The 25484-nt window shown below is 50.2% G+C and overlaps 2 protein-coding genes across 7 annotated transcripts in view; one reads left to right on the top strand and one right to left on the bottom strand.

Annotated features, from left to right (window-relative positions):
* Positions 1 to 16027, bottom strand: STMN3 (stathmin 3). Its single transcript, XM_038159269.1, has 5 exons — positions 15732 to 16027; positions 6212 to 6307; positions 5689 to 5864; positions 5020 to 5211; positions 1 to 4533 (listed from the first exon to the last, which is right to left on the bottom strand). The coding sequence occupies exons 1-5, from the start codon at positions 15748 to 15750 to the stop codon at positions 4474 to 4476; spliced, it is 543 nt and encodes a 180-aa protein (XP_038015197.1). The 5' UTR covers positions 15751 to 16027; the 3' UTR covers positions 1 to 4473.
* A 3647-nt stretch (positions 16028 to 19674) lies between these two features.
* RTEL1 (regulator of telomere elongation helicase 1) overlaps positions 19675 to 25484 on the top strand; it is a 48090-nt gene continuing 42280 nt past the window's right edge. For all 6 annotated transcript variants that reach the window (XM_038159033.1, XM_038159035.1, XM_038159037.1 and 3 more), the window contains exons 1-7: positions 19675 to 20390; positions 21179 to 21299; positions 22735 to 22933; positions 23309 to 23402; positions 24315 to 24396; positions 24975 to 25035; positions 25272 to 25347. In XM_038159033.1, the coding sequence (XP_038014961.1) occupies positions 19987 to 20390; positions 21179 to 21299; positions 22735 to 22933; positions 23309 to 23402; positions 24315 to 24396; positions 24975 to 25035; positions 25272 to 25347 (1037 nt within the window). In that variant the 5' untranslated portion in view covers positions 19675 to 19986. The remainder of the gene's footprint in view (positions 20391 to 21178; positions 21300 to 22734; positions 22934 to 23308; positions 23403 to 24314; positions 24397 to 24974; positions 25036 to 25271; positions 25348 to 25484) is intronic.

Consider the following 25484-nt stretch of genomic DNA (forward strand, 5'->3'; position numbering starts at 1 on the left):
TTTTCTGTTTAATGCTGTTTATTGGTATTCTCACAATACAAAGAGAAGCCTTGCAACTAAAACAACCTGGAGAGAGTATGGTTTCATACCAACTTTATTTCTTTTTTTTTCCTTTAATTTTTTTTCATGATCACTTCTTTTGCACAACAACAACCTCAAGTTGACAATGAAATGCACGTGGCAAACCAAAGGGAACTGGACAAGGCTCTGTTAGGGATGGAAAGTCTTTCCATGACACTGTGCCAGCTCCCCACCCAGCCCAAGGGATGTGAGCCCAGCTGTGGCAGGAGGAGCGCATCCTGCCCGGAGTGCAGCCAGGGTGCTGAGCCCTGGGGTGGCAGCTCAGCCCTGTGCCCACACAGTCATCTCCCAACCCTCTCCTGCAGCCACGGGCTGGAGTGTTCCTCCCGGGGTGCACAGCCGTGTATCCCGACCCCATACTTTGGTACTTTCCATTTCAGAGCACTTTAGAGACGTGGAGGCATTGGCTCTTCCCCTGGTCCCCGTGGAGAGGGAGCATCTATGTCCCCTTGTCAAAGGGTGTGGGAAACTGAGGCATGAGGGATGCCAGGGCAGGGATGCCCAGCTGTCCCCTGAGTCCCTGCACCCCGGGGACCACGGAGCACCCACACATAGGCATGGGCCAGTGCCCCTCTGCTGCTTTACTTAGAGACAACTGACTACAAAGGTAGAGTTTATTGGTCTTACTACGTCATCTCATCCCTAGCATGGAGAGTAAGAAATCTCTAGCACCGTAAACAGCCATTCCCTGACTCATTTCAAGTGGTATCAGAGTGAATGTGCATAAATTGTTTTCACGGATGCGTTTCTGTGCGCGTGTGCACAGCCGGGTGCACAGCCACTGCGAGGAGGACAGGAATGCCATGGGAGGGATGGAACAAACCCCGTGAGACAGGATTGCAGAGCCAGGGCCAGAGAGTCACGCCGGGCTAAGCTAAAGCAAGCAAGCTGAAGCTTACATTTGAAAGGGAGCAGCAACACTGACCTACCCCCGAGGCAGGATGCATGCAACTCCTCAACTCCCACTGGCCCTGGAAGGTCAACTCAAAGGAACCCCACAACTGGGTTGGAGCAAGGTTTTTTAATGACTCCAAAATAATAAGACAAGGAATAGGCTCAGTCCAGAAGCAGTCAGAGGGGAAGCACTTCCTTGGAAGTGCCTATTTACAGGCAGAGCTGAGCTCAGCTGTGTGGAATAACGTGGGCACAGAGCTGTAGTTTGGGCTGTGAGGCTGGTTGTGCCTTTCCTACAGCTTCACCCGTCACCTGGCTGTTGGTGCCAGCTGGGAGCTCATTTAGCTTCAGCTCCTCATTCTTGCCCAAATCAAAGGCTCTTCTCTAGGAGGGCTCTTGGAAGGCCTATGCATGCACATAATGATGTCACCCTCCTGGCTTTCCTCCCTCACACTGCTGCCACACCTGAGGTCCAGGCAGGCATGCCGTGGGTGCCCTGAGGATGCTCCCCCTACAAGGCACATTCCCATGTCCATATCATGCTGCTAAAATGGAGTTGAAAACTGTTGTTCAGAACTCGATTCATAAACACCTTCAGGGATCAGTGGAGACCTCAAACCCCACAGTAAGGAAGGTGACCCCAAGAACTGGGGGGGTTGCATGCCATGTCCACTTCCACGGTACATGGGAATGCTCCAGGAATGACAGAGGCTGGGGCAGAAAGGATGTTAATGAGGATACTTAATTAGTCTCATTTGAGGCATGAAGTATGCAGCTGCACATAGCTAATAGCATGAAGGGATATGGGAAGGCATGGAATAACCATGATCCTGGCCCATGCCACGTGCTGCAGGTTGGGCACAGTGCTGCATGAGCTCCTGGCCACAATGGGTTTGAAGCAGTGGGTGGACACCCCTCATCCAGCCAACTCCGTGCAGCCAAAGCAGTCACACATTTCCCTGATAGTGCCCAGTGGCACTGGACAAGCTCCTGAACATCCCTACTCCATCCATCTGCACCAGGCAAACATGGCTCCGGGACACGTAAAGCCTCTGGCCCCACAGGTGAGGCTGTTTCCTTGGCACGCCGTGTCCCAGCAGCAGCTCCCTGACATTACCAATGCACAGCTCTCCCTGCACATCCCTGCACATCCCTGCTCCGCCCTGCAGGACCTTATCCTGCAGTAACACATTCCCCAGCCATATCCACTGTCCCAACCCAATGGAGGGGAGAAAAATTAGTTTCCCAGTGCTCACACCTGCATGAGCACCATCTGCCAGGCCATTCTGCACTTGCCGTGGGAAGTTTTGCCAGGAAAAGCTATTGCAAGAATAAGTCTCCACTTGAGACCCATCTGGGCTCCAGGCGGGGGGAAGAGAGGGGCACAGGGCAGCACAAGGGACCGAGAGAGAAGATCCAGGCAGGAACTGAGCCTGGAGACTCAGGAGCTGTTTGGGAGGACGGCTCTGACTGGCACAACTTGGTCCAGATCTCTTCCAGCACATGCTAAACCTGACAGATCTTCCAGCTTCTGCTGGGTTGCAGGGAACCACCTGGAACCTCCACAGAGGGAGGTTTAGATCAACACTAAATTAGATGTAGTAGAATTGAAGCATCACCTCTATTCTTCCTTTCAGCCCTTCCTTCTCCTCCCAGCATGAGGAGCAGCCGTCCCCGCTCTCACTGCCCTGCCCGCAGGACTCGGCTGCCTCCAGCACCCAATTCCATCATTTTGCAGCTGCTCTCTGCTCCAGCATCCCACTGCCACCCTGCCTTTGTCTGGCCCAGCCTCCGACTCCTTCTGAGCCCCCAGGAGAGAGTGAAAATGGCCATTTCTCTTGTTTTCAACTCTTGCTCATGAGTACAACATTTCTGATAATAATAATCATAATAATCATAGTACTAAAAACAGTATTTACAACAAGCTCCAGGTCAGAATTACACACCAAGCAAACACTCAGCACCACAGAGAGTAGGACAGGGTTAATATCTTGCAGATACCTTCTCAGATCCCACCAACGTGGGACACAGACATTTGACAGTTTCAACCATTTCTTACACACAAACATTTCATTTAAATTACTTTTTAAATTTTTTTTTAAACTTTTTAAAATTTCTCGTCACTATATGGATGAGGTGATTCTGGCGGTGATGCCGCGCTCTACATAAATGCTTATCTAAGACAGCTGCTACTATAAACTGATTATTAGCTACTGTTAAGAAATTCAACCCTCAGTTTCCTTCTTTGCCCTAAATCTAATTTTCTTTTGTCACTGACAGCACAGGAGCTTTCTAACAGCCCTATTGTCCCCCCAGACCAGGAGGAGGGCTTTGGGAGTAAGGTAGCCCTTCCTTTTAGGAGCAGAGTCCCCTGACATCAAGCCATGGCCATGGAGGGATCCCTCCCACATCCAGCTGGGAATTCAGTGGAGACCAGAAGAGAGCCCCAGGATTTGGTCTCCAGCAATCTGCCCTGTGATGGCCCCAAAGAGCCACATCCATCACTGGAAAGAGGGAAGGATTCTTCTGTTCACTAAAAGGCAATTTCACAACCATGCAGCGTCTTTGTTAGATTTGCTTTCCTAACAGAGTGGAATCCTATCTGGTGGGAGCACTGGGGAGCCCACAGAGGGCTGAGGCTCTCTCCCAGGGCTCCCATGGAGCTGGAAATTTAATCACCACCCACAGCTCTCCCAGGCAGAGCAGCCAAGACCTCTCAGTCCCCGCTCAGCTGGGGAGAGGGTGTCTCAGTGGCCAACCAGGGCATCAGGCAGTGCCCACTGTGACAGGGACTTGCCATGAAGTGGCACCTGGCACCAAGCTTTGGATGGAGCCCCTCAGCTGCCTCCACACGGGCTCTCGAAAATCACCCAAAGATGAGGATTATGGTCACTGCCTACCTGGGCTGGCTCTGAAGGCAGCCAAAAGATGGGGATTCTGCACACTGCAACTCCTGAGCCATCCATCCCTCTCCTTCCTCTCTCCCACCGTGGGCTAACAGGGGACTGCTCCCTATTTTACTTCACACACAGAAATTATCACTTATTTCCCATTGTTCTGAAACTGATATTTGGCTCAGAGCAAACACCAAGAGGAGGAAAAGCCCCGGATAAGAAATCCGTCTCTCTGTGACACTGGGTGGTTGAATTTATTAATATCTTCGTTTGGTTTTTTTTCTTTACATCCATTTAAGAAATATTTTTTTTAAAAAAAGGACAAAACCCTCCAAAGAAGCTGTTTGATTGGCTGATCGACTGATTGATTCTCTATTTGATGTGAACTAGTTGCTATTCTGCTTAGAGGTCCCTATGATCTGTGAATCCCCACAAGCACTGACGATTAGGGATGCAGAGAGAAGCGTGTAGCTGGGGGACGAACACCGGGGAGGGGGGATGGAGAACCGAATGTCGCATCTAGACAAACAAAATAAAATGTGTTGGTTGGTCGACTGGTTGGTTTGTTAACAGGAATCAGGTGCTAGATGTGTAGAAAAGCCCTTTATCCAGAGATCTCCTCCCGCTGTTCCTTGTTCCTGCGGACTTCGGCCGCGTGCAGTTCCTGCAAAGACGGGAGAAATGACACCGGGCTAGCACACCCTGCTCTTGTGATCAATATTTTCCTCCTGCACACAGGATTTGCATCAGACATTAAAAAAGAGACCAGTTTCTCATCCAAAACATCCCAAGGGCAGAGGGTTACACCTGCAAGGAGTGAAGGATCATCCATGGGAGCTTGGAGGCGATTGGAACCTCCAGTGAACACACTCCTGGCTCCTCTCTCTTGCAAAACCCTTCAGCCACACAGCCCAGCCAGGGCCTGATCACTGTGGACTTGCAGTTATCAGGATTATCCAGGCTATGTTCTCTACTGACCCTGAAGGACATAACCCCCCTCCTCACGCTGCTCAGGAGCAGAGTTCCTCCTCAGCAACCACCTCCAAGGAAGCACCCTGTCCCTCACACCCATCACACTGGGACAGACCCCACTTTTCCATAACGATCAGCACCCCCAGCACCCCCAGCCCTGTCCCGGGGTCCCACTCGCCTTCTCGCGGAGCCGCTCCCTCAAGGCAGCAAGATGTGCCTCACGGATCTCCCTGCTCAGCTCCATCTTGTAGTTGAGCTTCTCCTCGGCCAGGCGGCTGAAGTTGTTGTTCTCCTCCAGCGCCTTGTGCAGCACCTCCCGCTCGTGTTCCCGCTTCTCCGCCAGCTGCTTCAGCACCTGCGCCTCCTGGGTCTGCCAGGGCATGGGGTGAGGCCACCGAGAGGCTCTTGCAGCCTTCATCTCCCTAGAGAGGCTTCCTGACTCCCTCCCCTGCTCAAACCACTCTGCCACCCCCTTCCCCCCATAACACAATCTTCTTGCTTGGAAGATACTTTTGGTGCCTTTTCCCTGCTGTTATAGAATTGTCTAGGTTGGAAAAGCCCTCTGAGATCATTGAGAACAGTTCCCCCAGCACTGGCCAGCCCACCAGTAACCCACGTCCCCAAGTGCCTCGGTGGTCACATGATGGTGATGAGGATGGAGTTGAATCCCTGCCTAAGTCACGCTGCAGAACCTCACTCCATGATGCCTGTGTCTCCCCTGACAATTTACAGTGGAATAACAAGTGTCAGAACACTTCCCAGCTGTTTTAGATTAATCCTGCTGAGTTTTAGGGTTTGGTGCAATCAGTAGTAGAAAAGTCACTGCTTCTACAGGACATCTCCTTACCTTCCTCCTCTCTTCTGCAGCCTCCAGCCTCCTCTGCAGCTCCTCCAGGGACAGGTCCTTCTTCTTGGGAGGGGAGGAAAGGATTGGGCTCTCAGGAGATAAGTCTGAAGGGGACTTCAGGATCACTTCGAAGCTCTGGCCTGATGCCCTCTTATCCAGCTGCTTCACCTCCATATCTTTGTGGGGAAAAAAAAAACAATGACTGTGTGAACCTGTGCCATTCAGGAGAGTGACCTGAAGTTATCAAGCTCCTCACACAGGAATTAGGATTTTCCCATGTCCCGATCTGGGTGATTTTGTTTTATCTCCAGAATTTCTTGATTAGAGATCACCTTCATTCCCTCCATGCAAATGCAATTAGTTTAAAGTCATGGGATAATTACAGAAAGGTCACATTGCTGTTAATACCTTGTATATCACCCCTGCATGAAGCAGAGAGACTCTGGCTCTGGCAAGCTCCCACGTTGCCTGTGGGAGAACAATCCAAACACTGCTGGAGCTCCTGAGGGAGCAGGTTACCTACCTCCATACTGGTAGATGGTGTTGGGATGGGGCTGGGTGTGGAAACAGGAGCAGATGAGGGAGAGCAGAGACAGCTCCTTCATTTTCTCCTTGTAGGCTGAAAAATATGAAATAGCAATGAGAGAGATTCTAATGGCAACACCATCTCTTTTTCATGGAGAAATTAAGCAAGTATCCCATTGGTAGCTATCAGACCCTATGGGGGCTTTCTCATGCTGCCAGGAAATCCCACTTGCAGCTACCAGACTCTGTGGAGACGTTTCCAGGCTGCCATAGCTTGCCAAAAGGTCCCCAAGGAGTGTCTGATCTAGAGCAGCCTAAATTAGCTGCCAGTGTGGCAAATGTTATGGGAACACACAGAGCAGGGATTTAACACATCCAGGGGGATAAGTTTCTGTGCAGGGTTTTCCCTCCAAAGGAGCTGGGATGCTGCAGCCTGTGTAGTTAAACATGTTGGGACAGTTGCCCCACCCTTTCTCTGGAAGTGGAATTTCCAGTCTCTGAGATAAATTATGCCTACTGCCACCTGGAAACATTGCTCAATCCCTGGCAAGTTGGGAATATTTCCCAATTCAGCATTTCTGAGGTGAGGGTGAAGAGGCAGGAGGAGGTCAGCAATGTGGGGAACAAAGGGGCACATTTGAGTGATGAAACTGTTCAGGGGCTCTGCTACCAGGGGAAGAGCTGGACCCCAACTTCACAAGGTACCTCCTGCCCTGCAGCAGCAGGTCAGGGAGGATGGGAATGGATTCTGCCACCACCGAGGCCCACACAGGCAGAGGTTGGCACAGTCTGTGACCTGTCCTTCTGTAAAGGACAGCAAACACTCAATCCTCTCCAGCTCTGCTGCTGTGAGCCCTCCAGTTTGCCCATTGTTCCTGTGGCTGGAGGATGCACCACAGCATCCTCGGTGATCACAAGTGCTGCCCCAACACAGACTGCAGCAATCTGCTTCTGGGGCAATCTTCACCTGTATTTTTGGAGTTCAGCACATTTAAGACAGTGAGCTGTTTGCACCCTGCTGACAAAGAACCTCAGAATAGAAGGAGTTGAAGCCAGTGAGGTGCTCTGTCAGGCTGCCATGTTCTTTATCACATCAGTGAAACCCTCACAGCATCACTCCTATGAGTCAGGTCAGCAGCTGAGGCTCAGCACTGGGTGCTGCTGCCTCATGGGTCCTGGGCTGGCTCCTTGGGTGACACCCAGGCTTGTAAGGACAGTGTCTCCATGGCTGCATGTCCTGACAAACCTGCCCTGAGTGTCCTTGTGCTGCCCCTCCTCCTGCCCCTGCCACAGGCACAGACATTCTGCTGTCCTGCCTTGCCTCTGCCTCTGGATTCCCCGCACACCCGGGTGCTTCTGGCCTTGGTTTGTCCCCTCTGTCACGAGCTCATTTCGTGCTCCAGCCAGAGGCAGCTCTGCAGCTCAGCTTCCAATGCCACCTTCAGAGCAAGACCCTCCCCTGGGCCAGGACAGGGAAATCCCCAGAGTTTTGTGATCTGAAGAGCCATTAGACACAGAACAATTCTGAAAAAAGTAATGTTGTGTGTATCACGTGCCCTTAGGAACATCTTTCAGGTATTCTCCTCTGCCTTCCCACAGCTGAGTGGGAAAATCTATGCTTGTTTCATGCTTGCACTGATTTTTCCTCCAAGGTACAGAACTTCACCGTAATTAGCACCCTTCTTTTGCTAAACCACCATCCCCAAAACTCAGATCTTGACTGAACACTTTTTTAGCTTGCCCCCCATTCTGATCTGAACCTCCTGCCCAGTCCTGCTGTTAAATGCAAACCAAATAGGAATAGTTTACACCAGCAGTGGCAGCCAGACATCTTTGATTTTTTTCTTAATGAAAAAAACCTCTGGAGAGCCTCTGAGAGGCCCAAAGTCGTGGCATGGAGCGGGAAGCTAATGCATCTCCTAATGTGCCACCAAGAGCCCTGAGGAGGATCCCTGGGAACAGATGAGAGCCATTATCATTTATTATCATTTAGACATTATCATTTCATACAAACAAACCAGTCAACAACGTCGTTGCTCCACCATTACGCCTGGTCCTGTGTGAAACCAAGGCATGAGGCAGATGTGCCACACCCCGGCCCCGTCATTTAATTCAATTTAATTGTCTGACAACACTTGTTACAGTTTTTGTGCTCCGTGACTCGGGCTGCAGCGCTGGCTCTGCGCGCAGGTGATTCCACGCTGCACTCCCTGCCTTTCAGGAGCTTTGCCGGGCCGGTCTCACCGCTGCCTCCATTCCATGGGGATCTCCCCTGTGCTGCTTCCCCTCCTGCAGAGCAAGCTGCCCGTCCCTCTCCGTCAATTCGAACGAGGAGGAGCGAGAGGCCCAAAGGCGCCGGGCTGCGGCAGGGCTGGCTGAGCTCGGGTCCTTCCCCCGCCCGGAGGCTGCAGCTGCCCCCGGGCCGGCCGGCAGGGGCAATTAGCGGCACACGGGGCCGGGAGCGCCGCTGCAGCGGGGGGAAACAGCGGGAAGGGGCGGCGGACCGAGCCCCCGGGACCCCGGGACTGCCGGGGCTGCGCTGCCCGCCCGGAGCTGTCCCTTCAGGACCGCCACCGCCGGCGGAGCCCGGCCGGAGCTGTCCCTTCAGCACCTCCGGGGGAAGGATTGACTCCTGAGGAAATTACAGAATCATAGGAGAACAGAATAGTCGGAGGTTTGTTGGGATTGGAAAAGCTCTCCGAGATCTTCAGGTCCAAGCGTTCCCCCAGCATGGCCAAGCCCACCACTAAACCGTGTCCCCGGGTGTCCATCCACATGGCTTTTAAATCAATCCAGGGATGGTGACTCCGCCTGGTCCCTGGGCAGCCTGTGCCAGGGCTTGACAGCTGTTTCGGTGGAAACATTTTCCTAATGCCCAATCTAAACCTCCCCTGGCACAACCTGAGCCACGTCCTCTTGTCCTGTCCCTTGTTAATTGGGACAGGAGGCCGAGCCCCACCTGGCTGTGCCCTCCTGTCAGGGAGTTGTGAGGGTGAGAAGGTCCCCCCTGAGCCTCCTTTTCTCCAGGCTGAGCCCTCCCAGCTCCCTAAGATACTCCTGGTGCTCCAGACCCTTCCCCAGCTCTGCTCCCTCTCTGAACACAGAGAACACACCCCTCAATGACATCCCCGTCCTGAGGAGCCGCTGTTCCATGCCCTGAGAGCTGCATGGATCCCTGAAAGCCCCACACCTGTGCTCCAGGGCCAGCAGTTACACCTGTGGGGCGCAGGAGCATCACAGGGGTGGCCTTGCACTCATGACAGATTCCGTGACAAATGACTTTTATCAGGCTATGACAAGAAAAGGCATCCTGTGAGGAGAGGCACATCCTCGGATTCAGTAACTAAAAGAAAGACCCACAGCCTCTGGGTTGCTATTTAGGAACCCGTGAAGATCAAACCTGAGATCTCCTGAAGCAAGACTTGGGCTCAATCACAGCTGCTCAAAACTCAGGGGTAAAAGATCGCCAACCTCGGCACTAGAATTTGCTTCAGAAGTATCTGCACTCCCATTTGCAATAGATTTAAGGTTTTGAGGACATGTTTATGCCAGTGGACAAAACCCTTCAACCAGGAAAAGACATGTGGCTGGCCAGAATATGACATGGCCAAGGAGCTCCTGCCCAGAAAGGATGGATGTAGATCACAAATGAGCATATTTTAAGAACAATTAGACGGGAAATGCTGACTTTTTTACTTGAGCATGTATTAGCATTTTTACTTCTGTTAACTTAGTAAAAACAAATTCAGCTTGCACTGAGCAAATATTTCATTTCTGTATAAATTAATCTGACTCAGGTCCTCAGGGACTTGATACCAAAGCATTGCAGCAAGAAGTCTGCCTTGCTGTGGGCAGAGGATTAGGACAGGCTGCTCACTCAGGTGTGACTTACAGACATTTCACTTCTCTTTTAAGGCAAACACTGCGATAGAAGGACAAATTCAGCAGCAAAATTCATTCTCATTCATTTGTCTCAGCAGCAAATTCATTCACTCTGGTGTGGTCTTCATCACTGTGTCATGACATTTCACTGCTGTCATCAGAATTGGGGTGAAACATTGCAAATAACTGAGTTGTGTAAACCAAGTAGTGAATAAACTGTAGAAGTTAGAGAAAATATATCAGTGTCTCATCCTCTAAAGTGGAGTGAACCCACATTTTGTTGGCTTTAGAGGAATTTGAGCAGTGATCAAGCTGCAATCCATCAAGGTGCAGTCAGTTCCTCAACCCTTCTGAACATTTATGCCCTGCAATCAGCACAGGCTGATCCTGGTTCGGTTGTATTCCACCCCACACCCCACGGGCCACTCAATCCTATTACATTTTTTCATCAGGTGTCCTGATTCTTCACCAAGGCACCAGGAGGCTCAGGGTGCTCCCAGCTCTCTCTAGCGGCTCCTTTCCTGTGCTCCCTCTAGTGCTGCAGGGAACATCCTGCATTTCCACATCCCCTCTGCTGGGCACACCATCGATCCATGTAAAGTGTTTATCTCCAAGTCAACCCCCGGAGACATTATCCAGCTGCTCCCCAAGTGCTGCTGGTGCCAGAGATGGAGGAACAGCTGGGAGTGGTGTGGTGCAGGAGCAATGGGATTCATTTTCCTGCTCATGACGTGCCTGGATGGTGGGGCTTGAAACCTATTACTCATTCAAAAGTTTTGTTCTCTGTTTCCTAAACACATAAAGCTAAACTGCTGCCAGGTTTTGGGGTGGTATTTAATGGCATCCACCAAAACTGAGTGAGGCCATCTCAGCACAGCACTGACATGGCATCAGTCACGGTGAAGCAGAGGCAGAGCAAGGTTAATTTATGTGAAATTTAAATGGATGAGACTGGATGTGCTCTGTCTGATAGCAGGGTCAGAGGAAGGTTATTACAAGAAAATAATTTGGTTTGTGAAGATAACTTTGGAGAATTAAGAATTGCTTCCATAATGAATATTATCTCATGCAAAAAAAATAAGAACAGGCCAATTATAAATGTAGTCAAAGCTTAAACAGAATGTGCAGAAGACAGAGAGATAGAACTGAGACCTCCAGCACAGACTGCAATGCCACACAAACAACAAAAGCAGACAGAGTCCTCAACAAGCCTTGAGGGAACAGCAGCCTTCAGATATTTTCCCCTGATATGAATCCTATCATAAAAATACTGGCCAGACCTTCAGACTAATGCACTTCTACCTTCTTGCTCCCCAGCTTCCACAAACAAGTCAGCAGCAGATCTTACAGAACCAGAAAACACTAATGAGTTTTGTTTTGGTTTTTTGCTCGTGTTTTTTGAGGGGTTTGGAGGTTTTTTGCCAGCCCAGTAGTTGTAGCCCACACTGATGGTACAGGGACATCACGAGATCCAGGCCCAGAAGTTACCATGGGCTTGTGTGGAATCATCCATGAGAACAGGCAGATGTGAGGTTTACTCTGCCTTCTGTCAGACATCTGCCCAGGATTGCTTTCCAGTCACCCACCTCCTTCCCCCCAGGTTTTATTGGCAGCTCATGAATGTCACAACAACCCGTGCTGTGCACAGCCAGTGCATCAGCAAATCACTGGAGCTGTAGCACTGGAACATGGGGGCTGCTCCCAGGAAAATATCCAGGGAAATCTCCTCTTGCATGGGCTCGGCAACAGAGAAGGGCCCAAGCTGTGGAGCAGAGCCCTGTCTGGGGGGTTACTGTTGGAAGGAGAGAAGCATGGCCTGGGTTGCCTTATAAAGCAGAGGAAGGAACCCAATGGAAGCAGATAACCCAGAGTGTTTGTGGATTTGAGACAAACACAGGTTTGGATGGTCAGGTTTGGGTGAGACAAAGAGCTGTGAAAGAGCTGGGGAGCTGATGAGGCAGCAGCTCATGAGACAGTCAAAGACAGAGCCCAGTGCCATGATGTGTCAGGGACAGATGTGCTGTGTGACCACAAACAGTTATTTGGTCTCTTTGGCTCTTGATTTCCTTCCCATTAACTGAGGATTATTGCATTTCCCCATTCTATAGTGCTACTATTTGTATAAACAAAATCATAGGGTATAAGATTCTCTAGTAGGGCAATAATCATGTAGAATTACCTTGAAAGAATAAAAGGATTATTTGGAAATATGCTGAGCAGCTCTTCACCATTTGGGAGGTGCTGAAGTGCCACAGCACAGGCACATGGTCTTTGTTTGCTCTCTGGCTCTTTTGTATTCTCTAAATCACAGCCCATTGGTTTAACTCCCCTCTGGAGGGGAGACTTTAATTTTTGAAACATAACTCACATCTGGAGGAGTAAAGCCCATGTCAGTAGGACAGCTGGGAGGGATTAGCCAGGCGTGTTTTTCCAGTTAATTTAGGGGTATAGAAGTTTGAGTGAGTTTCAGTCCCCCCAAGGATTGTAATGAACTATCATTGGCCTCATTCACCCCTCTGCTGCCCACACTGCTGTCACAATGGGCTTATCTGCAGCCTTCTGGTTGCCACATCACACCACCAAATCTCAACTTTTACTCAAAAGAAGGAAAATGTGTTCATCTGACAAAACAGTGCCTTCACCAGATCGGAGCCAACAATGACAGATTCCAAGAAAGGGCTCCTTTGAGATATCCGAAGCCTCTTCCCAGAGTCTACATGGTGTCATTAAACAAGACATTATTTATGTTTTAGAAAGAACAAGTATTTGCCAACTATTCAGATACCTTGTTTGGATGCACTGGTGAAAGAAAAAAAAAGTGTACAATAATAGGCTCTTTTGGCATGTCAGACTGAGCTCCCAAGAAAAGAACCATAATTTTTTAAGGCCACATAGCCTTCTTCAACAGCCAAAGAAAAAGACAATAGTTATTTCTTGAGAGCACAGAGAGATGGAGAGCCTGATAGAAAGGACTCTGACTCTCCAGTGTGAGCAGTAGAAATGTCAGGACAGGGTAACACCATATGGTGCCCTTCAGTGCCACCCAGAACAGGGATCAGGGGATAACCCAGAGCTCCATGAAGTCCCTCAGCTCTCCCATTTCAGCGCAGGACGGGAAAACCTTGGGCTCCGCCAAGGCCCATTTACCATGCCCAGTCATGAGGCCAGCAATGACAACCCGGTGTTTCCTCTTGGCTCCACCCTCCACAGACACGCCAGCGCCGGAGACAGCCGGTGGGGATGTCACCTTCTGCATCATTTCATAATCTCACGTCTCTTTATTCAACCCAGCTGCTACAAACCGTGCGGGGAGCTCCGTGGCCCCGCAGAGCCCAGGCAGGCCGGTCCGCGGTGCACAAAAGCACAAAGCCGTGCGCGGATGCTGCGGGAGGAGGTGCGGGGGCTCTGCCCGGCCAGGGCTGCCCGGCGGCGGGGCCGGCACCGCAGCTCCGCGGGCACTGAGCATGTGCGCCCATCCCGCGGCTCCGGCCCCCAAAACAGCGCCCGGGGCCAGCAGGAACCGCCCGAGGTGGCAGGGGGGAAAGAGAGAGGGCAGCCGGGCTCGGCGGAGCGAGCCCTGCTCCTTTTCGTCCCGAGGATTCGGTTGTTTGCTTAAAGCAAATCTTCCCCAGGGGGATGAGCCCCCGGGCAGCAGCCGCAGACTGCAGCTGCCCTCCCCTCGGCACGGATCGGCTTTTGCTGAGAAGAAAGAAGGAAATAATGAAGAAAGCAAACAAGACTCATTCCTTAATTGAAGGATTCATAATTCTTTTTCTCCTGCCTTTCCAGGCTACTCTCCGTTGCTGCTGTACGAGCTGTGGGCGATGGGGAGATGGGGAGCTGCTCCTGCAAAGGCAGCTGGGCGAGGCTCAGCCCCGACCCTCCCTTGGCACACAGCGCCCTATTCTCTTCCCTCCTGCCACAGCACTGCTTTCCGTGACTTCCTACTCCTTGAAATTGCTTCTCTGCTTGATCTGAGTCACAAGGAAGCCCCATTTCACGCTTCTCCATGATCTTAAGTCTCTTTGACAGCAAAACTGCATCTTTGGGAGAACGAGATGTGCTGTGGGCATGCAGTGGGTTGGGAGGGTGAGAATGCACCAACTGGAAATCGCATGTTCTGCCTATGTGTGTTCCATCCACCACCTCGTCCATCTCAAGTTCGATGCAACCTTGCTTTAGAGGGCTGGTGAGTCTGAGCCTTCCCTCCCACCCTCACTGTGCAAACGAGGTCCAATGGGTGGCACCTCCCAGGAGGGCATTGCTGCAGACATTCATTGAGACAGGGATACTCGCAGGAATATATACAATAGCTGGAGGTTTTCTATCATAAACACATTTTTACAATGCTGTTTTATGTCTTTAATTGCATGCAAAGCCCACTCAGGATCAGCTGCTCCCTTATACTCCCCCCACATACACACCCTTCCATCCCTCTGTCCTTCTTTCCCTTTGCATCTACTGGTCTTTTAACAGGAGCAAGGAATACAAAATGCATGGCAGGAAACCTCGGCAAAGGGCAGGGAAAGAAGCAAAAGTGTTGCCTGGTCTCCTGCGGGCTGGTTCCCTGCCTGGGGGGCACAAAGCACTGCCTGCTCTTCCTTTTTGTCTGTCGCTCCTGCTCAGCCCTCCAGCATCTCACTCCCCCCTCCCAAGCCCCTCTTTGTAGGCTGCAGAATTCAGAGTCATTCCAAGAAAAAAAAAAAATCGGTTTTCTAAAAGAAAAAGACCCTCTAAACCCACCCACTGTTCATTGTACCATTTCAAGCTCCTTCTTCACCCACACTCCCAGTTTCAGCCACTTGAATCCTTCCTTCCCAGTCAAAGGGGGCAAGACGGGTCTGTAGGGAGCTGGACCGAGGCAGCACAGCATCCTCGGGCTGCCATCCTGAAGCCAGCCCCGAGCAGGCTCCCGGGCAGCCGCGCCGTGATTCCCGGCACTGCTGCAGGAGGGAGGAAGGGCTTCCCTTGCAGCATCTCATTTCACCCAACGCCATCAGAGGACCGCTCCCCTGTAGCATCTTCGAACCAAGAAATGTGAGCTGTGCAAGAAATCTGCGGCTGGGAAGCCCGGAGAATACACAGAAACCCATCCAGGTTCTTCTGGTTGGCTTTGGGGGATTTTAAAGGGCATTACTGACTCTTGCCCATGTCTTCCTCTCCATTACTCATTTAGGCAATACATGATCTTCACAAAACAAAATGCAATTTCTGATTTCCTTACATCCAGCTGCACCGTGTGCAATTTTTTCTTAGGGAGAAAAAGAAAAAAAAAAAAGCTCTACGATGTTACAAAAATAATATTTAATTGGCACGTAGCAGCATCTTCTAATGGCACAATGAAATGGCAGCAACACTTTAAATTGGCAAGTTTATCACACGTGTATTCATATTAAAATAAAAAGCCCACCTGCTATCTTGCATCAGAGGGGTGTGTGTATGGGGGAGGAAGGGGAACAATGCTGCCATACCAGCTGCCTCCTCAGCACAGAACTCCCCCGAAACCCACGGGGAAAAAAAAAAAAAAACTCAAAAAAACCAATCCAAACCTTCAGAATAATGATAAAAAACCATATAAAACTTGATGATTTTAGAAGCGGGTCGATGTCAAGCCCCCGAGAAGCCGCCTGTCCTACCTGAGACGGTGCTGGCCATGCTGCGGCGGAGCGGAGCGGTGCTGCAGGAGCGGCAGGGAGCGCAGGAGCTGCGGAGCTGCTGCAATGCTGCGGGGAGGGAGCACTGACTCAGCTGGAGGGGGCTGCAGCCATCCGCGGCGGGGAGAGGCTGGAGCGCCCAGAGAAAGGCGAGGGGTGGAAAGAAAAAGAAGGGTCACTAGTTCAGAATATTAATGAGCGGATCAGGCCTCCTTTGCTGGGCGGCTTTGACGGCAGATCCCTCCCAGGCAAGCCTGCCTGCCAGGAACACAGCCCCACGGCGGGGGGGCGAGACACACCCAGCCGGGCGCTGGCAAAAGAGGATTTTTTCCTCCTCTTCCTCCCTTTCTTGTCTGCTCGAGATGGGCTAAACTGCTTTTTCCCTTGCTGAAAGCAGAATTAAGCAAAATAATTTTTTTTCTTTTTTCTTTTCTTTTCTTTTTTTTTTTTTTTTTTTTTTTTAAACCAGCCAGTGCAAGGCAGCCTCACCTGCACGGCCAGGTCGGGGGTCTGACTTGACTGGGCTGAGGTGTGAAACCCAAACCCCAAACCTCGCAGCAGCTTTAGGCAAACAGCAAAGGGAGGAGGGATCCCAGCAGGTTTTTAGGCATGGGATTAGTTCTTTATTGTTGCACCAGCACTGAGGCACTAAAGGAGCTGCAGTTTGGGGAGGAAACTGCTGTAAAAGTAGAGGAGAAAGAGCAGAATGGAGCCTTTTGATTTCAGTGAGAATTCTCTGGGTTTCTCCCCCACCCTAGGCACCAGGACCTCTTTTCTTATAATTTTCTGTCTATTTTCTATAATTTCTATCATTTCCATTTGTGGCTATTGCCAGGGGCCAATGCTTCTGTGCTTTTAGAGCACAACTCTCACACTTGGGAGCAAGGAATCCTCCCAAACCCACACATCTCCTGGCACGCTGCAATGCAGACACTCCCAAACAATTCCAGCTGCTGCAGAGAACCACAGGTTGCTGGAATACCTGCCAGTGCTCTGGCTTGCTCAGGGGTAGAAGCCACAGCAAATTCAGTTAGAAAGACTAGAGATTTTTCTACTTTCCTAATTTTTCCCCAATCTCCCAGTGCTGTAACATTGCCATAGGAGAAAAATAGAGAAAATGTTTAACTCAGAATAAAATGAACACTATCCACACATTTTCAAAATTTGTTTGCAAGGTTTTTTTTTAATGACTTTTAACTGCTCCCTGTTCTGTCCAAGCCTTGTTTTGTAGTTCCAGCTCTCCCTGCTTTCTCCTTGGATCGAATCTCCAGGACTTGACAGGTTATCTTGTGTGTGCTTCAAAGCCACCTTTGCCATGATCAGAGGAAGGCAGCCATCCCAGGCACCTGACTGCTGGAGTGATTTCCCCCTTCTGCTCAGGATGAACTCTGCCTTTGATATTCCCAGCAGTCCCAAGAGGGTCTGGCTACCTCTTACAACATTCTGGATCTTTTGGCATCAATGCAGCGCACATTTCATTCCTTTTATTGAGGAAAGGGTGTGGAATGATTTAAAGGAGCCATGGCCATGTGTCCCATTGGAATACACTGCATGAGAAACTGGGAGCAAATGATTTGGAGGGTCAAGGTGGAAAGATGTGTTGTTATTTCCCAGCAGTAAATGGACTGAAAGGCTCTGGACTACCAGGATTAAAAGAAATTGAATAATTTGGGGAGAAAACAAAAGACTCAGAAAGACAACAAATGGCACCTCAATCCTTCTCTATCTGAAAAGGGGTAAACAACCTTCATGCCAACCACAGGAGTTCCACAGATGGCCCTTGTGGCTCGTTTGTCCCATTCCTGAAGGTTCCTGCTCCTATGGCAGCATCTGGATCTCATCTGGGGAGAGAGATCCTGCCTGGGCAGCCTCTGAACAAACATGGCCATTATTCACTTTGCACTTCTGCAAAGCACCAGCGTTCCCCTTGCTGGCGTGGTTCAGCCTCTTCCCCACACAGATTAAGGATCATCTTTCACAAGGTTTTTATTTTGTACATGGTTTTTCTTTTTCTTGAAAATGAAAAATACTTTATCCAAGATCTTAAAAGCCAGGAATGAGTGAGAAGTGGAGACAAGCTGGTTCCTCCTGGCTGGGCTGTCACACAACTCTCAGTGCTGCTCAGACAGTTCTGAAACCTCTCCCCCCTCTCCAAACTCTGGGTTTGTAAGAACTCGGGGTTTATCCTAGGCAGACAAACACCAAGACGCCAACCCAGTGTGAGACCAACACCTTTATTTATCGTGTCTTTACCCCAACAGATGCTGCAGCTCCACTAAACCTCCACAACAAGGAATGTATTTCTCTCTCTAAGCTTACCACGCATTTCCTCTGCTCTGTTTTTAGCAGGCCAGCAGCAGTGCTGGAGGCAGCCCGCAGCCCTGGTCAGGTGGGGTCACTGGTGCAGAGGAGCAGCTCCAGGAGCTGCGGTGCTGACTCACGGCTGCTGCTGGGCACGGGCACCTGCTGACTCACAGCCCACCCCGCCTCGGGCTGGCCTCCTCCCAGCTCCCCTCTTGTAGAGTTTTGCCCGGGGGGTTTTGAGCTGATCTGATAAGCTCTCAGCACCCCAACACTACACCCCAGAATAGCTCAGCTTTCATCGGGAGGCATAAAAGGAGCAGGAGGCTGATGCGACAGCGTCAGGAACAAAAAAGGTTTAATAAAGGCAAAATAACAAACTCAAAGCAATCCAGGTGCCACAAGCTGTGTTCCTGGTAAAAGACCTCACAAAAGCGATTTGGTTTCTTTGTTCTGTCCTTTTCTACTCAACGGCCCAGGTGGGACCTTTTGGCTCATGGCCAATTAGCTGTCCCCAAACTTGAGGTGAAGTCCCCAAGGTCCTATCAGTGACTTTTCTACCTGATCACTGGGAGAAAGTTCTGGGCTCTTTCCTTTTTGGGGGACAGAGGAAGGTTCTGTCACTCTGTCCATAGGGGGCACATTCCTACACCCTCTCCCTGCAGGTGACACTGCTTCTATCAGCAGCAAAAAAATAAGGCAAGATAATTTCCTGAAACAAGGCAAAATAATCTCCTTTGATACACTATTGATATTGTTCTTCCATGTGGGGAAGATGTAATAACAACAACAGAGTATTCCATGTATTGATGAGGAGTTTTACATTTATTTTTTCTCCCCTAAAGTTATGCCACACTCTCGTTTCACAATCTTTACAAACGAATTTCTTTTGCTGCTTCATCACGTGTGACTGGTATCACAGTAAAGAGCTCACAGTCAGAAACGTGAGCAGAACCAGCCGTTAAATTTTGTGCGGAGCACACAAAGTTCCGTAGGAATAACTCGGTGCTCTCCAGCTCATTCCCTGCAATTAAAGACAGTTTATGATCCAGGGAAGTTCAGCTCGAGGAATTTAAAGGCTGCCCACCAAAACAGCAACACCCATGAGCTCCCCTGACCCGACACCACGACACTGGAGGTGCCACGAGTTTGGGAACAGAACAGACCACACAGTGTTGAACTTACAAATTTAAGGTTTGCTCCTTTTAACATCAGAACCTTCTGCACACAAATAAGCTGTGCAGCTGGCCAGGAGTAAAGCATTTTAAAGCTGCAGTAAAAGAAGCCACATCCTGTTCTACATCTATGCAGCGACAGCAGGAGACACAGCAGCAAACCACAGAGAGGAGTACAAAGTATTTTCTTCCTGCCTTCTCTCTCATATGGCTGCACGAAACACAGTTTTACAAAATCTGGGGATACAAGTAAGCCATGCTGATGCATTTCTTGAAACCAGATTCTCACAAAACTGCGTGATCCATTCATCCAGAGCAGCTCACCACAGTGACACGGCCTGAGCACCTGGAATGCCAAAGCCGGGCCTGGACGTGCCTGGATGCAGTGGCAGGGGACTGAAGGGTGGGAGCACCGTGCTGCAGGAAAGCCGGGAACAAAGGCGCGGCACATTCGCCCCTAACAAAAGAGACCCGTCAGAATTCATTACCGTTCCTCACGCAGGAGCTCAGCATAAAGCCACAGAACCCTCCCACCTCAAACGCCGAGGGTTTCACAAAGAATCCCGCCGTGTTGTGCCCTCTCCGGCGTGCAGCACCGCCCGAGGGCAGCCGAGCCCAGCACAGAGCACAGCAGGGCCCGGGACACGAACTCTGCCCGAGGGCACCGCTCATCGCACCCCTGAGCCGTTCCAAAGGGGACAAGCGCCACTCCCGGGGGACCCTGCCGCGGGGGACCCCGACAGGGCTGGGAGGCTTTGGAAATGCGGCTTTCCGCGAGCGAACAGCCGACATTCCGCCTCTCCGGGGCCCAAGCTCGGCCTCCGCCCCGGCGGAAGCGGCTGCGGAACCGTACGGCTGAAGCACAGGGCCTGTCTGGGCAGCGGAACCGGCTTCGCTCAGACCTGCCAGCGCTCAAACCCCACCGGGCTTGCGCCGCTCCTGCCCGGGGCCCCTCACGAGGCACCACCAGCCCCGCTCGCTCCCCGACATCGCGGCCCGGGCTCCGCCGGGATCCCCCGGCCCGGGCCCGCCATGGCCGCCGCCCGCCCGGCCCGTTACCGGGGCAACGCCGCCGCTCTCGCGAGAGCGCGCGCCGGAAACGACGCGCGAACGTGTGGGTGTGGCACGTGACAGGGCGCGGGGATTCCGAACGGCGCAGGCGGAGGTGAGGGAGCGCCGGGACACGGGGAACACGGGAACACGGGGACTCGGGGACATGGGGACATAGGGACACGGGAGCACAGGGAACTGGGACTGAGGGGACACGGGGACCCTGGAGCACAGGGATCTGGGACTGAGGGGACACGGGAACACAGCGACATGGGGACACGGGGACACGGGAGCCCCGGAGCACAGGGATCTGGGACTGAGGGGACACGGGAGCCCCGGAGCACAGGGATCTGGGACTGAGGGGACACGGGAGCCCCGGAGCACAGAGATCTGGGACTGAGGGGACACGGGAGCCCCGGAGCACAGGGATCTGGGACATGGGGCCGGAGCGGGCGGTGCGGCCCGGGAGTGCAGGACCGGACCGGGTGCCGAGTGCCCGTGAGGCTCCTGCGGAGCCGCTGGTAGCGGTGTGACCCAATCGCTCCTTCCAGTGCCCGGAGGGGCTCACAGGAGAGGTGGAGGCAGCCTGTTCACACGGGCCTGGAACCAAGGGGAACGGCTGCAGCCTGACTAAGGGCAGTGGAGGTGCCATACTGGGAAGAAATTCTTCCCTCTGAGGGTGGTGACAGCAGTGGCACAGGGTGCCCAGGGAAGCTGTGGCTGTCCCATCCCTGGAAGTGTCCAAGGCCAGGTTGGATGGCGTTTGGAGCAGCCTGGGATAGTGGAAGGTGTCCCTGCCCACAGCAGGGGTTGAATGAGGTGAACTTCCAGGTCTCTTTCAGCCCTATCTTGGCACGATATCACCACCACAGCAGGGTCAGCATGGTCTGCCCTTCCTTGCAGGCACCTCAGGGAAGGAACCATGCCCAGGATCACTCTGAACGGGGTCACAGTGGATTTCCCCTTCCAGCCCTACCCGTGCCAGGAAGCCTACATGGCCAAGGTGCTGGAATGCCTGCAAAAGGTGAGTGAGTGTCCAACTGTGCGTCATTGCTAACTGTACTAAATGATTTCTCTAAGAAGAGGTTGTCACAGTTCAAGTTTTCTTTATGTGCTTCGTATGCTGCCTTTCCAAATCTTCTCTGACCTTTTACTTGTATTTGTGTTTTACTCTGTGGTAATGAAAATCATGGCTGGCAGGTGGCAGTCAGTAGAAATACAGATGGGCTGTTGCTGCCTAAAGTGGGAAAAGGAAGAAAGGCTGCTGGTATTCATGCAGTCTGTCCTTGGCTGGCTGGGTCTGATTACAGAATCATGAATGGTTTTTGTTGGAAGGGACATTAAAGCTCACCCTGTTCCAACCCCCTCCCATGGGCAGGGACACCTTCCACTGTCCCAGGCTGCTCCAAACCCCATCCAACCTGGTCTTGGACACTTCCAGGGATGGGGCAGCCACAACTTCTCTGGGCACCCTGTGCCAGGGCCTCTCCACCTTACAGGGAACAATTTCTTTCTATTCTCCAATATCAACCTACTCTCAGTAGGAATCCATTCTTCCTTGTCCTGTTACTACAGGTCCTTGTAAAAGTCCCTTTCCATGCTTCTTATAGTCCCCTTCAGAAACTGGAAGGCTCCAGTTAGGTCACCTTGGAGTCTTCTGTTCTCCAGGCTGAACAATCCCAATTGTCTCAGCCTTTCCTCATAGGAGGGATTTGGTCTTGTCTTGTTAATAATTGGACTATTTGTATAATTTTCCATTTGCTGTGCGAGAGGAGAATTTTACTGAACGAATGTCAAAATAATAAAATGGTTTTTTCCACAGTAATTACCTTTTTTTTCTGGTTCTGAGGGACCAAACAAGCTTATTATGAGAACTTTGCCTTTCCTCCATAGCTCTGGATCACGGTACCTGCTTGGTGCCTCCTCTCATTGAACTCAAATTGTTGTGAGCTCATGATTTAAATTCCTTTCATACACTTGAGCTCAGCTGATGCTTTTTTTTCCAGTTTTTAGTATTGTCACACACTTAAAAATTGTAACATCCTGTAGGTCAAGGTGTTCCAAGTGCTGACAAAGTTCTGTGCCTAAGATGGCATGGGATAAAACCTTAATCCTAAAGGAAACCAGCTCCCTGTTAATGGGAACCACTTTCTGGACTGGATTTTCAATAACTTCTCATATTTTCATGTCCTTTATGCTGAAATGTGACGCACTCCAATGGCTCTAAGAGTGGAGAATTGAATTCCTGTGCTAAATAAATCTGATGGCTGGCTCTGGATTTTTGATTGAGCCTCATTAAGTTAATTAGAGGGTCCCACAGGTTGGTTAGACCTCGTGTGTGGGTGCTCCCTGGTGGGGCTGCCAGCTGGTGTTTGCTCCTTGACAGAGAACATGCAGTGCTGCACCGAGACCTGTCCTGCTGAACCCCTAAATCCCTCTCTTCTTTCTCTCCACCAAAGAAGGTAAATGGTATTTTGGAGAGCCCCACAGGCACAGGGAAGACCCTGTGCCTGCTGTGCTCCACCCTGGCCTGGCGGGAGCACTTCAAGGACACCATCTCAGCCCGGAAGATCGCGCAGCGCATGAACGGGGTGGAGCTCTTCCCTGACAGACCTGTGTCCTCCTGGGGCACTGCTGCCACAGATGGAGATGTCCCAAGTGAGTACCACCACCTCTGCACTCAGGGATGGTAGTCAACATGTGCTTTTATCTGTCTTTCGTAATAAATATACAATTATAAAAGTTACAGAGCTGTTGTTGAGCAGCTGAAGCACCGTTTCACCATTTTATACATTTTCAAGGTGTTTTATGTAGTTTGAATTTTTCTTGCAGCTCATTTAGTTCTTTAGTTTCTTAGAAGCCCATTTAGCTCATTTTATTTATGTGAATAGTTAAATGACAGCATTTCCTGCTGTCTCTACAAGGCAAACTGTTACCATAGTACCAGCTGGGGAAGAGGCTAAGAATATCCCTGGTTCTCCTTTCTATGCTTATAATGTCTTTCTGCTTTTTTTTTTCTCTTCTATTTGGCAGCTTATTACACTGACATTCCAAAAATAATTTATGCCTCCAGGACTCACTCCCAGCTTACACAGGTCATTAATGAGCTAAAGAACACAGTGTACAGGTGAGCATGATTTAGGTTAGTGTCCTTATTCAAAGAAAAGGTTGAGAAACCCCTCTGGTGTAGTTGTTGTTTGAAGTTCTGTGGAGGAATGCATAAAAGATGATATCCAGAGAGATGTAGTTCCTTTAATGTGCATGTTTAGAACCTGCCTTTCTTTGTTGATGGATTTGGTTAATTTTAACACTTCACAGCTCCTCTCCTTCAGTCATAGAATTTCCTGAATTTAGTCTGGTTTTGGTTTTTTACTTGACACATTAACTTACAAAATTACCTTTTTTCATTTTCCCTCTTTATATTTTTCTGGGGGCATTTTTAAGCCATTACCAAGTTGAACTCCTGAGGCTGATGTAAATCTATGAAGAACTTTGTGGTTTTGTTGTACCAGTGCCCGTCACAGTTTTCAGCTGTTCACATGCCCGTGCGTGGCTGAGCTCTTTGGACAGGCACAGTCATTTGTTTATGTAGTTCTTGGAAAGATACAACCTTGTAATAAGCAAAAAAAGCCCAAACCATGGTGAATGTTTGTAGTGAACCAGTTCTGTCCTAACCTTGCTCTGAACATCACAACCAGCTGGGAAAAGCTTGTAATGGATGACAGGCCCCAGCTGCCTGGGCTGAGCTGTCCTAACAGAACCCAGATTTTGTGGTGGATGGTGTAAATTGCTGCTTGTGACTTCGTGCTGTGAGCTGCTGCTGCTTATTAACACCCACTGCTGCCAGCAGAGATGCAGTGCCTCAAAGTCCAGTCACACACACAGCAGTTACAGACAGACTAATTGCCTTGTTCTGGCTCTGACCCTTGCTTTGGGCTCATCTGTTTCTCCTGAATCTTTCACTTTTGAGGTATTGAATCTAAGCATGTACAACTCTGTTCTTCCTTGCCGTTTTTTAATGTCAGTTTTGTGTATCCAGGCCAAAGGTTTGTGTGCTGGGCTCCAGGGAGCAGCTCTGCATCAATCCTGAAGTGAAGCGCCAGGAGAGCAACCACATGCAGGTGAGAGCAGAGCCTGGAGAGGATGTTCAGGGAGAACATGGAGGCTTTTGTGTCATTTCTGTGCCATTCTTCACTCTGACATTGTTTGGCTGCAGGGAAACACAGCAGTTGTAAATGTGTTTTTAGGAATGTTTGGTTTCCAGTTTTGTGAGTGCAGAATGTAATTCTGAGTCTCTGGTGACATTTTCTATCCAAAGAAAGATGTCACTGTGTAGAACATGACAGTTAATAATTTGTGGTTTCTGATCTGCTATTGATGTGTTTGTCAAGAGCAATAATAATTTCAAAACATTGCTTCAGTTATTGATTTAGCTGTTATTTTTACAATATCAAAGATTACTGTTTTGAGAAGTATTAGTGGTAAAATATAACACATTTTTCTCTGAGCATGTGAGCGTTCTGTGGTGCAAAAAAAGAGCCTAACTTGCAAGGTGAGCAGGATATGTGGTTTTAAAGCTGCAGAACTGTGATTAGCATTTATTCATTAGCTGGTGTTAGAATTGATTTAACTCCTTTAACCTGCTTTCAGTGCCTGACAAGCTGTGCTACTCCGGGCTGAAATAGACTTTGTTTTATAGATCTACATGTGCAGAATGAAAGTGATGGCTCGTGCTTGTCATTTCTATAACAATGTGGAAGGTGAGTGTGGCTCGCCTTCCCTTCCCCTGGAAGCAAACCCCTGGTTTTTGGAGAGGGAGGGATTTGCTAGGCAGGTTGGAGAGGTTTGGAGGAGTTGGCAGAATCCACCTGTGTTTTTCTCTGTTACTGTCTTTCAAGAATGAAATAGTAGTGGATGAGTTTGATGATCAGGGTAACAACAAATCTTTGTGTGATGCCTTCACCTAAGCTGGTGGTTTTAATGTCATCTTTTACAGAAAAGAGTACAGAGAAAGAACTGATTGAATCAATCATGGATATTGAAGACTTGGTTAAAAATGGGAACAAGCACAGGTGAGTGATCCCCTCTGACATTCCTCCCCCTGACTTGTGAAAATGATGAAAATTGTTTCACTGTTCAGTTTTATTAATCCATTTGTGTATCAGAATGAAATGTTGAATGCCCTCTTAATATTTCTACAGGCATTATA

The sequence above is a fragment of the Motacilla alba genome, chromosome 20 (genome assembly GCF_015832195.1).
Source record: "Motacilla alba alba isolate MOTALB_02 chromosome 20, Motacilla_alba_V1.0_pri, whole genome shotgun sequence".
In the NCBI taxonomy this organism is placed as follows: Eukaryota; Metazoa; Chordata; class Aves; order Passeriformes; family Motacillidae; genus Motacilla; species Motacilla alba.

Bases quoted from the DNA above. Each gene is read 5' to 3' on its own strand.
- STMN3 (XM_038159269.1), bottom strand. The intron at 5,865-6,211 runs GTAGGTAACCTG...TTCCCCACAAAG, and splicing joins CACCATCTACCAGTATGGAG to ATATGGAGGTGAAGCAGCTG. The intron at 4,534-5,019 runs GCGAGTGGGACC...CCGTCTTTGCAG, and splicing joins GGGAGCGGCTCCGCGAGAAG to GAACTGCACGCGGCCGAAGT.